This window comes from Scleropages formosus, chromosome 13, assembly GCF_900964775.1.
Source record: "Scleropages formosus chromosome 13, fSclFor1.1, whole genome shotgun sequence".
NCBI classification, from domain to species: Eukaryota; Metazoa; Chordata; class Actinopteri; order Osteoglossiformes; family Osteoglossidae; genus Scleropages; species Scleropages formosus.
Window position 1 is genome coordinate 27,734,121 of NC_041818.1, and position 17,723 is coordinate 27,751,843.

At 46.0% G+C, this 17,723-nt stretch overlaps 1 protein-coding gene across 1 annotated transcript in view; it reads right to left on the reverse strand.

The window, feature by feature from the left end:
• fgfrl1b (fibroblast growth factor receptor like 1b) overlaps positions 1 to 17,723 on the reverse strand; it is a 30,735-nt gene that overhangs the window by 10,312 nt on the left and 2,700 nt on the right. Inside the window, exon 2 of the mRNA XM_018733325.2 lies at positions 5,283 to 5,555. Coding sequence (XP_018588841.2) covers positions 5,283 to 5,555 — 273 coding nt within the window. The remainder of the gene's footprint in view (positions 1 to 5,282; positions 5,556 to 17,723) is intronic.

A 17,723-nucleotide genomic window follows, 5' to 3' on the forward strand; every position in this document is an offset into this window, starting at 1 on the left:
GGACAAGGGGGCGAATACTTTTGTAAGGCCCTCTACGTTCCATGCAGACCGCATTTCAAAACACACACACACACACACACACACACACACACACACACACACACACACACACACACACACACACACTTTCTGAACCGCTTGTCCCATATGGGGTCACGGGGAACCAGAGCCTAACCTGGCAACTCACGGCGTAAGGCTGGAGGGGGAGGGGACACACCTAGGACGGGACGCCAGCCGTCGCAAGGCACCCCAAGCGGGACTCGAACCCCAGACCCACAGGAGAGCAGAACCTGGTCCAACCCACCGCGTCACCGCACCCCCCATGCATTTCAAAACAGTGCAATTTTAAAAAGTAGATGTTCTAAAAAAATGAAGATGACAAACCCTCCGGTTTTACACAATAGCCTGAGTTGCTTTTTAAAGAAAGCGGATGTAGGATGGTTGCTCTGCTGGGGGCCGTTCCCGGCGGGGCACACGGTTCCAGGCGCCAGTGCCACCCGACAACCAGTAGAAGCTGGAGAAGGAAATTAGAGAGCTGGAGGGTATGTCGAGCGTGGGATTCACAGAGGAGCTGAAGAAGAAAGTGTAATTAGAAGTCTCTGTCTTTTATAGTGCCATTAGCGGTTAGCTGCACCAGGCACAGGGCAGCCATGGAGGAAGTTGCCCACCGTTTCTTCTCTCTTTTTGTCTCATGCCCTCCCTTCATGAAGGCGAGTGGTGTGTCCTGGCCCAGTTGCTGGTTCCCCTAATTAGTGCAGATGAAAGGATCTTTAATGTGGACACTGCGAGAAGGTGGGTCGTTTGCATTCCTTCCATTTAATTAAAAGGCCTCACTACTGTTTGGGCTCTCCTGGGGCCGAGGGGGAGATGAAAGGGTGGGGCAGGGCGGGGTAGGATACGGTAGGTGCATAACCCTGGTGGTCTTAATTCCTGTTACGATGCTGCCAGTGTTGTTGTGTTCCCAGTCCAGCAGAAACTGTGAAGAGTTTCTACAGTCTGCTGGGCAGCAGCACCTTACGGATAATTCTGAGACAACACGCAGCAAGTGGTATAGTGGCGCCATCAACTTCCTCTCAGTGGTCCAAGTTCAAATCCCACTCCTGCTGTAGTTCCCTTGAACGAGATCCTTACCCTGAATTGTTTTAGTAAAAAAAAATTACCCATCATAAATGACCATACTGTATAAATAATTAAATCATGCTAATCAAGTACCTTAGTGTACAAACCGCACATTAACAGTTGCTTTTGAGAAATGTGTCAGAGTTATTATTATTAATCTTATTCTTATTATTATTTATAAGGACATATCTGGATTTTGCCAGATCTGCACCCTCTCTCTGTTCTTGTACTCACTCCACATCTCTTGTGTTCAGTTTAGTTTCACAAGAGACTGGAATGTTTTCAATTCCACAAAACCATCCTTTCATCTTTCATTTTTTCTTCTCAAAGGCATTTCTTTCACCACTCTTGCAAGCATGAATTAATTTGTGCCCATATGTGTTCTGTCCTTTTGAACTGAACTTACAGTGACAAAAAGGGAGTGTAGACACGATGAAAGGGCTGGGTTTAGCAGCAAGCTCAGTATCATTCTATCTGTAAGGAAAGTTAAAAATGAAATTATTCATTCATTTATCTGATGCTTTTCTTCAAGGCCACTTAAAGTGTCAGGTTTGTACACTAAGCTGTTTACCCCATTTCACCCATGTATACAGCTGGGTTATTTTTATTGTATTCCTTTAGGGTAAGTACTTTGATAAAGGTTGCTACAGAAGAAGGTGGGTTTCAAATCCATGTCAGGCAATTACAAAGCAATGACTCTAACCACTGCGCCACCTGCTATGGGCTAGATGGATAGCATACTTGTTGGACTGATCTTGTTATTGCAATGTTCTTCATGTCAGGCTATAGCCATCACTCCTCTCACTGCACACAGTGCGACGGGGCGAAGACGGGCGGCGCCCAGGAAAATGTGCTTGCTTCAGGCAAATCCAAATAAGAGCCTCCTCACAGCGGCAAGGGAAAAGTAATCCTGAGAGTGGTCCACTCCAAACGTTTAGACAACACTAGCGAAACTACTGAGTCAGTCTGTTTGCTGCAGCATTCAGGAGGGGAGGGGGGGGGTCTGTGACCACACTGACCTATTCACTTCCATTAAAACTGACACTCAGAACAACTAATCCCCCTGAGCTGCTTGCCCCCACCTCCCGCTATCACAGACACACAGAATGTACACACCGTACTGAAACAGAGCGCTGGGCTCCAAATTTGGCCTCACTCCTCTGCCAAGCGCTCGCCTTTGTCTCGTGCTACGCTCGAATTAACATTCTGGGGTTATTTTGGTTCACTCAGCCTTTCAGCTAATACTACAACCGACTGAGTGAGAGTGAGCTGCAATGCATGTATTTCCGTAAACAAAACAAAAAAAATCTGATGCATCAGTCGGATCACAATGTGGTCTAGAGCAGCAAAGGGACACTGGGCTGTGACAAGAGTGTGCACCATGGATAGAATGGGAATGACCCAAGGTGAGCCATGGCATCCCTCCACAAATGTCACACTGAAGGTACAGTACTGGCAGAAGGTGGTGCAGTGGTTAGGGCTGTCACCTTGTAATCTGGGGGTCCTGGGTCTGAATCCCACCTCCAGCTGTAGTACCCTGGATCAAGGTACTTACCTTGAACTGATCGTGTGCATACTGCTCTTCACTTCTTGCTAATGCACTTTTGCCAACTCTGAGTTGTACATCACTTTGGACCAAAGTGTCTGATAAATGAGTAAGTATAAGTTTATGGAGGGCCATGTAACATTTATATATTGTATATATTTACATAATGTGTTCAGGGTCATATACCAAAAACAAGATCCAGAATAAACGGCAAGGATGTTTGTGTGGTGTAGCAATTATAACATCCAGTTCTTACCATAAATTCCACCTGCTTGAAAACAGAGCTTTAAGAACAAAGGGAAGACCAATAAAACTATAGTTTGACTTAACAAAATAGTGCTCATGGTCCTGTTGGACCAGCACAGAGTTTTGTTCAGAAAACAAGCTTTAAAAATGAAGACACCCCTCAATTTAATAACAAAGTACAATAATTTGGTGGCATATTGCACACATGCTCATAAGGTGTGTTTACACAGAAACTGTGGCCTCTGTGTAAAATGAGGACTCAGTTGTCATAGTTACCTCACCCAAGTTCATGTCCAAGTGATTATCTGAATCCACTGGGCCAGGTGTGATGGAACAAAAGCTGAAATTAATTTTTTATGACAAGAAGAGTTCTTTCTGCTCTGCTACGACAGCTGTTAGAAGATACCCCTTGAAGAAGTAGAGGTCTGGTGCGAAGGCTTGCTGGAGCTTGTTTCCCAGGGAACTGGAGCTGCTCCCCGGACAGCAGGAGGGTGATATTGAATGTCATTAAATGTCTCCTCTCTGCAATAATTACATCTCACTGGAGTTTCCCCAGTTGAGACGGGCCCACTAGGGTGTCTGCTGCTAAAATGGACTTATGAGAGACCACTCTGAGGGTTTAAGAAAACCCTTCTGCCCTCTCACCAAACAAAATGGATTAGTTTTCAGATTTTACGCTGACTGCTGTGAGGACACATCTCCAGGATGCTTCAAAATCATCTACTCAATACAGAAGCTCACTTTCTTCCCAGATCTTATATATCTCACTGTAATCACTACACCACCTTCTGTCACTATTATAGCAGGATCACTATTTGTAGTCCATCTGATTTCCCTATGTCTATTGTGTCTTAGTTGTTTTCCCACCTTTCATTTCATCCTGGAGGGTTACTTGTTTTTGTCCATCCCAATGACATTGATAACTGAAAGAGCTCCCATAATGCGCCTAGAGACAACACAGTAATACATTGAGCTAATAAGTTAATAATTGTGGGGACAGCTGTGCGGGATTAGTTGTCCTACAGTCATTTATGTTCACATTTATGCATTTAAGAGACACTTTTCTCCAAAGCAACACATTCAGAGTAAACAAAAGCAGACAAAAGACATTTCACCAACAGATGGAGAGACATGTATGTGTGATTCTCAGTACAATTAGTCCAATACCACCATTTCTGCCAGCATACACTGCATGAGTAGCTGCATATAGAATTGACAGGGACCATTTCCCATTCTCCTTCCAGTGGGTGCCCTAAAAAACAGGTGAGGAGAAGACAGACAGTGCCACAGGAAGAGCCTAAATGTGTATGCGTGTGTTTGTGTGTGTATATGTGCATGTGAGAGAGTGTGAGTGTGTGTGAGGAGGTGGTTTTGAGCCAAAGGGCATCTTAACACCAACAAAGGAGGACAGATTTACTGTCATCCCTCTGTTTTGAATGCCAGCCCTGCCAAGACCCCCCTTCCCCCCTTGCGGAGATAAAACCCCACCTTCAAACCAGGGCAGGTCAATCCCGTGATTCCTCGTAGGCATTAAGCGTGCTGGCATCTCTCTTGACACATGCTCTCTGAATGGTGCAGGTGACAGCAAGCAAGATGCGGCTCTCCTCAGCCACATCAAACACATTTCCTTATTTAAGAGGCACGCTTAATTCATTCATCAATCCCAATTTCCCGCTCTGTCTGGAAGGGGCCAGTGAAAAACTTTGAGAAGCGCAGTATTAAATTACGCTCTTTGTAAACAACCGCCCGCGATGCTCGACGCACATATTGTGTGACCGACATGGCAGGTAAAGAGGCCTTTGTTCACTGCACTCTATATGAAACCTGAGTAATGAGCTGCTGCCTTCTTTTCCGCTAAACGCTAAACACCCATAAATCCTCATTTGCACAATGGACACACTTGTCTGTAAATGAAACCACATTCAGCGAATGGCGTGCTGCTCCCCAGCTTGGCCACTCAATGAAACGGTCCAATGGAAGGCAAACTCGGGGCCTGTGTCCTGCTCAGCTTTCACTACATCTCAGAGAGCAGCTGTGAGCACTTTGCTGGGTCTGGAGGTTACAGTAAATAGGCCCCAGTTACTCTCGTGGTCTCACTAGACATTGCTGATGGGTCTGACAGGAGATGGATGATGTCATTTATACATTCAAGATTCACTGTAGGTTTGCATATGGGACTGTCACCTAGGTGGCGAAGGCTTCATCCTTGGCTTTGCCCACAGACAGAAATGGTGAAGAGAAAAAAAGCAATGGCAGAAGAAATAGAGAATCCAGGTGGTTCCTCTGGGGGTAGAGCACAAGGTGGACAGAAAGATAAGGAGGATGAAAGAGGACCACAGTGCACCACGGGGTGTACAGAGGGGTTACTTACCCACAACAACGAGAGTGTAGTTGAGGGCAATGCTGCCGAAGCCATTGGTGGCACGGCACACGTACACGCCAGCATCTTCCAGCTCCACATGCTTGATCTTGAGGCCATTCTTCAGCACCCGGTAGTGGCCCCAGCCACGGTTCACATTACGACCGTCCTTCACCCACAGCACCAGGGGTGGTGGGTCCCCCTCCACAGGGCAGGGCAGGCGCACCATCTGGCCCAGTCTTGCCATCTGCCTCTCCTCCACGGGGCGGCTTACTTGGGGAGGGCCTGGAACACACACACAGACAGCATGTGGCACGGTGGTTAACGACACAGACATGTCACCTGAATGCTGCTGGTTAAAGGATCCAGGGGAAGGTACAGCAGTACTGATGGTCAACTTAGTGATTCTTCTTTGGTTCACCATGAGAAGCCATTCCATGTGTAACACCTCTTCTTTTATAAATGCCTGCTTTCATGAATCACAGCTAAATTATACTTGCCGTTTATTTTTAATGGAATTTGTGTCACTGCTCTCTGTAAATAAAACATTTTGCTCGCCTTCAATAAGACATTTAATTTAATCCATGTGCAAAAAGTCTACAGCTAATGAGCTTTGGCAAGAGAGTGGCTCCTAGAGAAAAAAATGGAACTAGCAGGGCAGTGGACTGTCAGTCTCTCCCTCCCAGTATGACCCTGTCCCCCTATTTTGGGGCCCTAAGCTAAAAGAAAGGCTCTGCTCTCTGGCCAAGTCCCATGCAGTAACCATGAACCTTGTTAGGGGTGCTGTTTAAAATCCTGTCCTTGCTGCTGGCTTTTTGCATCTATTTCACTTTCAAGGCTTTCACCAGAGACCTGCGGCCTTTACGGTAAGATAAGAGAAGATTATCACTCTCTGCTGAAACTATTTATCTTTTTTTTCCAGACATGCCTTTGTGCACAAAGTCCTTTTCATGGTTGGTGTTGAGTGCAGGGAGTCTCCTGGGAAAGGAGCTTTCCCTGTTTCCTGCAGTCCTGCTGAGGCACCTCAACACTGGGGAGGTGTGTGTATATGTGTGTCTGTTGGCTGGCTGCTCTCATTCATGCCGGGTACTGTCACATCCTGTTGCTGCAAAGGGCAACTGCTGCCAGAGCCGCCAAGGTTATGGAAATTGAAAAACGAAACTCTGCAAATTTACCTTTTTTTTTCCCCCTTATTCCCCCCTTTTCTCCCCTCTGTCTTTCTGCCGGATTGAAGTGCTTTCACCTGGAGTTGCTGGTTGACATCCAGGAAAGTGCCAGAAGAGACATGTGGAGGGAGGAAAAATAATTGGGGTTGTTTTTAGTACTGGAATTAAATTACGGTGCATTCCAAAGCATTAGACAGAGAAGGTTCCTCTCCTCTATTTTTTACTTCCTTGAAAAAAATCCTTCATGAAAAAGGAATGGAATAAAAACCCATCTTCCACAAACAGAAGGGAGGGGCCATATGGCATGGGAAAGGTCCCTCTGAGATGAAACCTCTCTATATATGGGGGCAGCAGGGGGCAAAGTGGTTAGAGCAGCCGCTTCTGGAAAAGCTTTCTTCTCTAAGCTGCGTTGGAGAAACAGGTCGGCTAACTGAATAAATGTAATGTAATATAAAAAGTTCCTCACCGTATCTGCAAGCTCACAAGTTCGGTAATAGAGAGCAAACGAGATGATGCTCAACAAGCCCCCCTTCTTGCATTAATGAGTGTATAAATGTCAGAGCATCAGATGAGACTGAAGCAATGACACATGACACCGGAGAAACTGCAAGCTGAAAGAGGTCACTCGCTGCCTGTGATTTAACGAGTTTCAGTGTGACGTCGGGGGAGAGCAAAGGGTTCGAGATCTTGATTCAGAGGAGTTCCTTGTCAATTCCTCAGACTGTGATGCAGTGCGATGGACCCACAGTAACCCGTCAGACACTAAACGGGGCCCTAGATTAGCTGGTGACAACAACTGTTTAATCGGTGGACCTCCATGACCTTATTTCTCCAAGGTGCCCCCTGACACAGACTTATCAGACAACTGGGGACTCTTAACTGAAATGGCCTGGGGGGAAATGTAGACATATTTTACTACATAAATGTCCATCCATTATTAATAACCACTTGTCCAGTCAGTCTATTACAAAAACACATTGTATGTCGCAGGCTAACCCCTGGGAAAAGATGCCAATCCACCACAGGGCAATTACATATATACAGTCATACACACACACACACACACACACACACACACTGTACAGGTAATTTAGACTCTTCAGTGCCCCTTAAACATGTGTCTTTGGACTATGGGAGGAAAGCACCTGGTGGAAACCCACATGAACATGGGGGAAAACAACGAAATTTGTACAAACTGAACTGGATTCAAAAACACAGCCCAGGAACTGTGGGGCACCAGTGCTACCCACTGTGCTGCTCAGCTAGTTAATAGTATTCATATATGAGTAAACTGGAAGTAAAACTGTGCCAGTGATACCCTGGGGAAGTGGCGAGGAGACGGCCTTGTGGAGATAGCCTTGAAGGTGCCTGGTAGATGACGTAAAGACCTCCCTCGTCCTCCCCACTATGGGCTTCTGACTCACTCTCCCCACGCATGTGTTACCTATGGAAAACATACAACCATTCCTCCCAACTGAAGTGCAATGAAAGCCGAATGGAGACCCCATCCACTGAGGTGTTCACCACATTGCACCCTTGCTATTGTACAATAGACACTGTGAACCTAGAGCAGGACAGGGAGCGAGCACACATGTGGAGCAGGGATCTCACACTCATGTCAGATCTCCTTTCCCCCTTCCCATGGCAGGTCTTCCACCTCAGGGATCATTGCATGAGTCACACGCATATGCATGATCTTCCGCAGAATGTTCTAACCATCCTACACACTGTCAAAAATACTTTTGAAAAAATTATATTTTGTGGTACTTTACTCCCACTTTCCTTCAATTTAGTCAAAACCAAACAAGTCTTCCCAACTTTAGAACACAACTGGGACCAAAAGTCTGAAACTCCAGTCACTTTTACCACTAAGTCACAACCAATAAAAGCCCAATAGTACAGATGTCCCTCCATTTACTCACTGGTGAGGTTCTGCATAAATGTCAGACATTGCTATTATAAGTAACAAATACTTTGTAACACACACACACACACACACACACACACACACACACACACACACACATTTTCGGAACCGCTTGTCCCATACGGGGTCACAGGGAACCAGAGCCTACCCGGCAACACAGGGCGTAAGGCCAGAGGGGGAGGGGACACACCCAGGACGGGACGCCAGTCCGTCGCAAGGCACCCCAAGTGGGACTCGAACTCCAGACCCACCGGAGAGCAGGACCTGGTCCAACTCACCGCGCCCCCCTACACTTTGTAACACTTTTTGGTTATTTTTATTCATGTCAAACTACATTAAATTGAAAAATAAATAAAAATAAATGCTGTCTCTACAAACTCCTTTCCAATGGCAATTGCTGACCGATTCTTTTCATAAACATATGTAATGTTCTTCATCTTGCTACTGATCACCAGCACTCAAGAACACCTATCATGAGCTGTAAACACTGTGCAAGAGAGTTGAACTAAGGTGGTCTTACATTCCTTCTCTGTTTGGCTGCTCTTCACTGGGATATTTCACCTTGGCAAGTATAAACACAGGTTATTTTCAGTTTTCCACAGATATAAAATTTAAAAAAAAAAAACAGATACGTGAAGAAAATGCACTTAAAAGTGAATAATTAAACTCAAAAATGTCTATATATTTGAAAATTTGTTTGTAACACAAGGAGCAAGCCTTTCCAATTCTTAATCTCTCACTCAGCATATGACAGGGACACCTACAGCAGCCCAGGAAGGATGGATACCAGGCCTGTAGGCAAAGGGGTCAGCAGAGGGCAGCAGACACATTGCAGCTGTACCATGCAGTAGCAGGGACCATGCTGCACTGGGGAGGATTTGTGGAAGCATGGTATACTGACCAGTACCTCAAGAGGCGCTTTGAAGCTGTGGTGCTCATGGGGCCATTGCCAGGGCCTCACGGTAAGAGCTTCAAATGGCACCGCTGTGTGGATAAAGGAGTTTGTTGCTGCATGGCAGACTGTGGAAAGGGCAATTGCACCGGGCTAGGCCGATCAATAAAAGGACTAATTCCAAGTGTAAGGCACTACAGATGTCCTGGGTGATGGGAGGGGTCTGAAGGGGTTGAGCGAGCCTTGACAGAGCGAAAGCCCCTGGGCTGGGGGCTGCGGCGCTGGCAACAAATGTCATAAATACAGACTGACCTGGGACAAAGATTTCCATTCATACAGAAAAAAAGCCTGGCATTCTGTCGCCTTCCGGAAAGGACTTGTAATCCGTCCCATCTGCTGTTATTAAAGCACTGCTGAGGCCTGCAGGTATCACAGAGGTATCAACTTAGGCACAGTCAGCCAGCTGGAGGACGTGTGCCATATGTCAGATATGATCTCCCCGTATCTCCCTGCTCAACATCCTGAGACAGAGACAGTGGACTCACAGCGTCCACCTGTTTACATGCACTGATAGGAGAGTTTGACGAAACATAGCCGTTCCGCTCATTACCGCAGGGAGACATTATCGAGTCCTGACACTTCTCTGACATGTTTGACTCCAGTTACATTACATTTATTCATTTAGCTGACACTTACAATGTTAAGCTACCTACAACTATTTACCCATTTATACAACTAGGTAATTTAGTGCAAGGATCTTGCTTAAAGATACAACAGCAACAATAAGTGACATTTGAACCAGCAACCTTCAGATTCAAAGGCAACAGCTCCCTCCACAACGCTAACAGCTGCCCCACCTCTGACAAATCACTGAGTAGAGGGAGACGGGGAATAGTTTGTTATCCCATCCCCCTCCTTTTTACCCCTGGTGTACCCATCTCTCTGTTGCTTACCCAACGACCCTCAGTGATAGATCTGTCTGCATGGCTGACTGCTTGCTCCTGTCCGCTGAACATACAGCCACCCCCCCGGCCCCTTGCGAATCTGATTCCCTCTGACCTTCTTCTTCTCTTGCCAGACCTTTGTGGCTGGTCCTCCACCCATTGACCTCCTGTGGAAGACCTTTATAGTTACTCCCATTCTCTTGTACACCAGACACTCACATTTCCAGCTGCTGTCAAAGACAAGGAACAGCTGTATCACCAATGTATTAGCAACAATGCTAACACACAGACTTGGTCACGTTGCAGCAACCCCTGATTTAAATGGAATCCCTCCACTATTGATACTGGGGTGGGAGGGCATCCTCACAGAGCAGCAATGGGAGCGTAGCACATCTCTCTTCACTGTGACCCTAAGGTCCTGGCAAATGCATAACTGCCACTAAAATCCCACCCTGGCTGCCTTGAATGACCCCTGGCTTTGGAAAAGACAGGCTGGCGCCAGATGGCGCTTCTGCCTCTGCGAAGTGATACAGCTGGAGCGTAAAGAGATGAGAAGATTGCATTCACAGGACAACAAACCAGCTTCTTGCGCAGTGGAGCCCCTGATTTCTGGCTCCCGCTTTGAATCATAGCGGCTCATGTTCCCCAGGCTGCGTGTTGTTTCTCGTTGCACTGTGGGCTGCAGCCGTGTTGCTATGCGGGTTGGCGCCCGCAGGCCTGGCGTCACCCCCCATCCCTTTGCAGGCCACTGGACCACCAGCAGCAGCAGCTTCACCAAAGGGCTGGTTGTCGCTCCTTAGTAATAGGGCTGGTATACTGTGGGGTTTCTAGGTAGTCTGTGCCATGCTGCAACAGCTGCCTGCTTGCAGCTGGCAGCCAGGGGGTGCTCAATCCATTTTCAGTTCTCTGATGCACTTTTTCATTGGTGGTTGGCCCAAGTTGGCACCCTGTCTCTTTCCATCAGTCAGGACCTGCTGTGGCTCTAGCCCCTCTTACTCAGCACTTCCTGGGCCTGCTGCACTGAAAGAGCCCTCCAACTACCCCCCAAACCCTGCCCAGAGACCCTCTATCCTGACAACTGGTTTCCGGTTGGAGGCCGTTTTGTGTGAAAGCAACCACAAGCGAGTGTCCATTTTGCCCCAGGTTCCGGGTGCACAAACACTCTGAATGCGACAAGCTGTTAGAATAGGACACCTGACTTTTTATAGAGAATTCTGAAAATCATCAAGAGCTTTCAGAGCGGTTTGGGGTAGAAGGGGAGGAGGGCCTGCACAAAGAGCCTGTAAGCTCACCTCTGGTAGGAGACAAAAGTAAAGACCCCTCAGTCAGAGGAGGGGCTGAGCCAACAGGACCAACTATCTCTTGTTGAACCCTTGGTCTGCTGCTGTGTGTACATAGAGTTGCAAGTCCCTCTGTGCATGGGAGAATGGAAAACAATGGCAGCCGGATGAGAGCTGCACCTCCTCTCCCGTTGACCCATAGAGTAGCCTTCCTCCACTCTGACCCACCTGAGCAAACAGAGTACTGCTCAGGTGAGCAAGGTGAACAAGGGAAGAAAGGGCAACCCACCAGCGATGACACATCTGTGACCCCCCAGAGCCACTCACAGTGGGAATCTTCAGCCATCTTTAGGTAAAACAATGTAGCCCCATAGAAGCTTAAATGCAAGCACATCTCTATGTCTTTTAAAGCCTCCCCTATAAACACCAACACATTTCAGAGCGGCTGTTTTGCTGAACTACCTCATTACTGCCGCATTTATGCAGCAGTGGTTCCTCACAGGGAACACTTGCATGTCTTAAAATGCACGCTTCCAGCAGGGCAATCTCAGACTACAAAGGCATCAATGGAGCCGCCTCAGTGACGGCAACAACAACAACCAAAAAAGATGTTTGGTCTCACAGAGTCAGATTTCATCCATGTAGACTTGTAAGGGCCAGATGCTAACTGTCGGTGGCATTCCAGCACGATACTATCAACTCCTCCCCTGCTGCAATCCCACACACACACACACATACACACATGCAAACTGAAAAGCCTCTACCTTCCCCAACATCCTCTCACAATAAACCCCCGCATACAACCTTCCAACCATCCCAACCCATGGTTCCTGCCATACTCAGAGATCCGCAGTCATAAATACATTCACACGTATATATAATAATCTGAATGTTTGAATCCAACAACCAGGTCCATTAGATAGCATAGTAGTTAGAGGGTCTTTTTCAAAGCTGAAGACTCAAGGTTCAAATCCCACTCCTGCTGTAGCCTCCTCAGTGAAGGTACACTGGCTAGTATTCAGTACAATGACATTTTTGCTTGGTTATGCAATAATTTTACTTCTACAAGATACTCCTTTTCTGCCTACTGTGAGTTCCACTTTGCAAAGCACATAGACACTATGCTTCTTCTGTAACAAAATCAGCTACTGCACACTTTCCTGTCACATTGACAATCTCTCAGCCAGTCACACCCCTTGAATAAATACTGCATCACAACTAAAACAGAACAGTCTATGTTTATATTATTATCATTAATTCATTTAACTGATGCTTCTCTCCAAAGCTGCTTACATAATTAAAGAACTTATACTGATTTGCCATTTACACAGCACAGTAATGTTTACTGTATTAATTCAGGGGAAGTACCTTTGGTACTAAAGTAGGAGCAAAGATCAAACATTTATTAGTTGAGCTACAGTAGCCCCTCTAACATCATAGTTTCTGCAAGTTTTGCAGAATGAAAGACATAGTGATGTTGAAAAATGTATTTCTTTATATCATAAACATCCAAAAGCAAAATTATCAAAAACCGTCTCTCTACCAAGCGTACCCTGCCTCACATGCTATATTTCCTGAATAAATTCCGAACCACTGTGACCCTGCAATGAACAAGCAGTTATTGACAATAAATTAATGCATGAATGAATGAAGAATAACATTAAAGGAAAAGCTAGAAATAATAATTTTGTTAGAAAAAGTATAAAATATGATAGCGATCACCCTTATCCAGAAAACTTTATTTTTTTAATTTAGGCAACAGTTTTTGTTCAGGAAGGAATTATTTTTTTTCTAGAAAAATAATGATAATTCAGCCCTGCCTCAACAAGACCAAGCCTAACAGGGTGAGTCTGTGGAGTCAATAAACCCTGTTGTATGTGGAATGGCTGTACTCGGAATAAGTACAGTGAAAGGTTCACAGCCAAATAATGAGTAAATCATAGCAAAGTTGCATTAGACAAAGGCTTCAACTCAATATAGTTGTTGTAATTATTATTAATTATTATTATTATTATTATTATTATACGGGAGGCGCGGTGGCGCAGTGGGTTGGACCGGGTCCTGCTCTCCAGTGGGTCTGGGGTTCAAGTCCCGCTTGGGGTGCCTTGCGACGGACTGGTGTCCCGTCCTGGGTGTGTCCCCTCCCCCTCCGGCCCTACGTCCTGTGCTGCCGGGTTAGGCTCCGGCTCCCTGCGACCCCCTATGGGACAAGCGGTTCAGAAAGTGTGTGTGTGTGTATTATTATTATTATTATTATTAATAATTTACTGGTGAAGCGTGCCCCACTATCAGCATGGCTAAAATGTCAGAAATCAAAGTTTTGTCTACTTCTGCTGTCATTCCTTTGGATTAAATTTCCAGCAAATTTCAGATACTGTCCAGGATGCAGATGATACAGATTGTGGATGATACCTTTGTGCTTTTTAACATCACTGGCATTTAAAGTTTCTGTCTTTCTTATCATGGTCACCATCACTGCGCCCTTCTCATATCAGCTTTGGATGATGACAGCTATTGTCTACTGGGAATCCTGCAGCATTTATTTGAGCTCTGTGTTCCCTGTTAAAGTTCTATCTTAAACAAACAACAGAATCTCTTCAGGAGTGAAGATACTGGTGAGAAAGTGGTCCGCTGCCAGCGTCATGAGACTCAGGCTATCTCCGACATGGATGACATCACCGTCTTCAGACATTCCAGCACAATCAGGGGGACGTGTGGAGTGGACATCCCTGTGACTACAGATTGGGTGCCAAAACTCTGGGGACAGGGCAGCCTTGAGGTATGGGTTCCTCTGAGCTCCACTGTGTGCATTGGGGCTAGAGTGGTCAGAGACACCGTCCTAAAATCGAAGGACCCAGGTTACTCCCTCTTTAATACCCTTGAGCAAGGTACTCACCCTGAAGTGATTAATTCATACTTTATCTGCTGCATAAATGATAAATCACTGTTAATAGTGCAGTATGGAAACCTCACATTGTAAGTGAAATAAATGGTGGTGGTAGTAGTAGTAGTAGTAGTAGTAGTAGTAGTAGTAGTAGTAGTAGTAGTAGTAATAATAATATGGATCTATAGAGGAAGGATAGAAGAGTATTACACAGACAGCTGGTAGTATAGTGGTTAGAGCTACTGCCTTTGGATCCAAAGGTTGCAGGGTGAAATCTCACCTACAGCTGTAGTACCCTTGAGCAAGTTACTTACCCTAAAATTGCTCCAGTAAAATTACCCAGCTCTATAAATTGATAGGGGGTGGGTTGGACCAGGTCCTGCTCTCCAGTGAGTCTGGGGTTCGAGTCCCGCTTGGGGTGCCTTGCGACGGACTGGTGTCCCGTCCTGGGTTTGTCCCCTCCCCCTCTGGCCTTACGCCTTGTGTTGCCGGGTAGGCTCCGGTTCCCCGCGACCCCGTATGGGACAAGCGGTTCTGAAAGTGTGTGTGTGTGTGTGTGTGTATAAATTGATAAATAACTCTAAGTAGCTTAACACAGTAATTTGCTTTGGACAAAAGTATCAGCAAACTGAATAAATGTAAATGTAGGAACGATAAGGGACACTGGACTTTAGGCTGCCCAGCTGAGATACTGAGACAGCAGCAGATCCCATCCTAGAGAAAAGGGAGGGTGGTGGATGCCCAATGTTGGGCTGAGATAAGGACCTCCCATGGGGTCTCTCATTATCTCCCTAATGAACTGGTGGATGTGACACCTGCCGGGAGAGGCAAACGGACAAGTTCTGCCCTCTGTTACTCATTTCACATGTTTGTTGACTCAGCCGTCTTCGTCCAACCTAGTACCATCCACGTGAGTGCCCATCGACCCAGTGTAACCAAACTTTCCTGGATTAACCCAATCTTCCCACCTCCTCATGACTTTTAGTGTGCAGAATCCAGTTGGTTAAGGCGCAGCCAGGAGCAACAGCTGCAAATTGGCCCTCTGCTCGACTTAAACCAGGAATCCAGCTTGTTGTCATATACCACTGAGCACCAGGAAGGCCATTATAAAACAGTTTAATCATTAAAAAAAGTCTAGCCAGCAGGAGACATTTTAACATAAGCGGCTGTTTCAAAACCTTCTGGCTGCCAGGGTGACTGCTAGTGTGGAGCATTGTTCTGGGAGATTTGTGGGGTGTATTAATTCATGGTGAAATACACAGACTCCACCTTGTTTATTAGACTAGACACAGTCTGCTTCAAATGAAGTCCCAAGCAAGCTAGTCAGCGATGGTCAACTGGCCCTAGTTGGAGGACATCACAACTGAACACAGTACCTCCCATGTGCAGTGCAGTTTGTTCACGTTTGGACAGAAAGTGGGCATTAATACCAACACAATTCCTAGGCGCAAGATGGGATTGCACAGCTGATTCGTTCCGGCAGCCGTGGCAGAGAGCGAGACACAGGAAATGTTTGACCGGGTGAGGAGGAGCAGCAAGCCAGAACATTCCGCAAACTGCCTCTGTTCACACTTTATCGGGTCTGGCGGGTGTTAGGGGGCCCGCCGATCAGCCCCGTGCTCCAACACCCGCCTGCCTTTCTTCAACGTTTAGCCTGCGGTGGCCTTCTGCAGGGATTCTGTCCAGTGCAGACAGACTGCACACACACATTCACGCAAAATCCTGAACTGTGCTGATAAAAAATAAACACATAAAAAACGCTCCACGTGTGTTCCTCTGCTGTGCATATAAACACAGGGCGTAGGAAAAACTTGCCTTACTGTCGACGTCTCCTAATGTCTGTGGGCGAGAGTGTGTGAAAGCGCCAGGGAGATGGCCTGGGAAGGAAACAAGACAGAGGGGTGTATTTGGGTATAAGCACATGTGGACTGTGTCTCTTGGTACTTTTTGCCTGGCACTGAGAGTGACAAATGCTTTCTCAGCCCCCATTCAGCAGCAGTCCCTGTCTAGTGCATTGACACCTTTGACAAACCAACATAACACTTGCCCACCTTTGAGCCGAGCCCTGGATGGAATTACAGAAGTTTCCCGGCCAGTCCACAAGGACAAATGGATACGGCTCCAAGACCGCAGCCTCCCACACTCCAGGTGACAAGTGATAAAAGGAGTTTGAGAAGATTATTATTATTTCTCATTTATCTGACATTTTTCTCCAAGATGACTGACTGTATGAGGTTTGTACCCCAATATCCTACAGTAATTTATAGAGCAGGGTAATTTTTACTGTATCACTTCAGGGTAAGTACTTTAACCAAGAGTACTACCACAAGAGCAAGGTTTCGAACCCAGGACCTTTGAGTAAAAGGCAAAGGCAACATGAGGCCTAGTAGGTAGGATGTGTTGTTTTCAGGGAAAATCACATAAATAATGCAAACTGGTTGAATTCAGTTTTAGTGTCCTTTCTTATTATAACATTTTGTCAAATTCAGGTTATATATGGTAGGTGAAATTTTTTTTACATTTTACCCAATTATACAGTTGGATGGACTATAGGTTTGGTGTACTTTTCTGAACTTTACAACAGTAGCACATTTACATTAACCTTGTTGTTGTTGTTAATAATAATAATAATAATAATATTATTATTATTAATAGTAGTAGTACTATTGATAAGTCTTATGCTTTTCTCTTAAGTGATTTACAATGTTAAGCCACGCATAACATGTTTATACAGCTGGGTAATTTTTACTGTTTCAATCGCGGATGAGAACTCTGATCAAAGGAACTACAGCAGGAGCTGGGATTTGACTGCAATGTGTTGCCTGAACTAAACTAAAATGCTACATATCTTCAGAGACTCTTTGGTAACAGCCCTGTGGACCCCCCAACGGGGCCTATGCTGTCTCATTTATCTTTGGTGCTTGGTTCCTGGCCCTGAACCGAGACCTCCCATTCGGTGCCGCTTGCGGAATTCTCCGGAAGCGCACACGACTCCGCGCATGGCTGCGACTTGGGCATTCCGCAGATTAGCTAAGACAAGGCCACACGAAAGGCGCCATCCAAACTCAACAAGCATAACGCTTATTGAACACCTACCAGAAATCAACTCCCAGTGCAGCTCCTCTTGGTAAACCCCCCCCCAGATTAAGACAGAGAGAAAGGATCATGCAAACTGTTGCTGTTTAACTAAACAAGGAGAGATAGTGGTGTTCAAGCCCATCTGAGGTCAGAATGACAGCACTGGGTGAAGATGGAGTCAGTGTCATTTACCAGTTTCGATGTGCCCAGAGTAGAGTGCGATTTCACCCTGTGTTGTGTGTTTCATAACTTTAATGTGTTCCAAAGGTCAGGTAGTGAAGG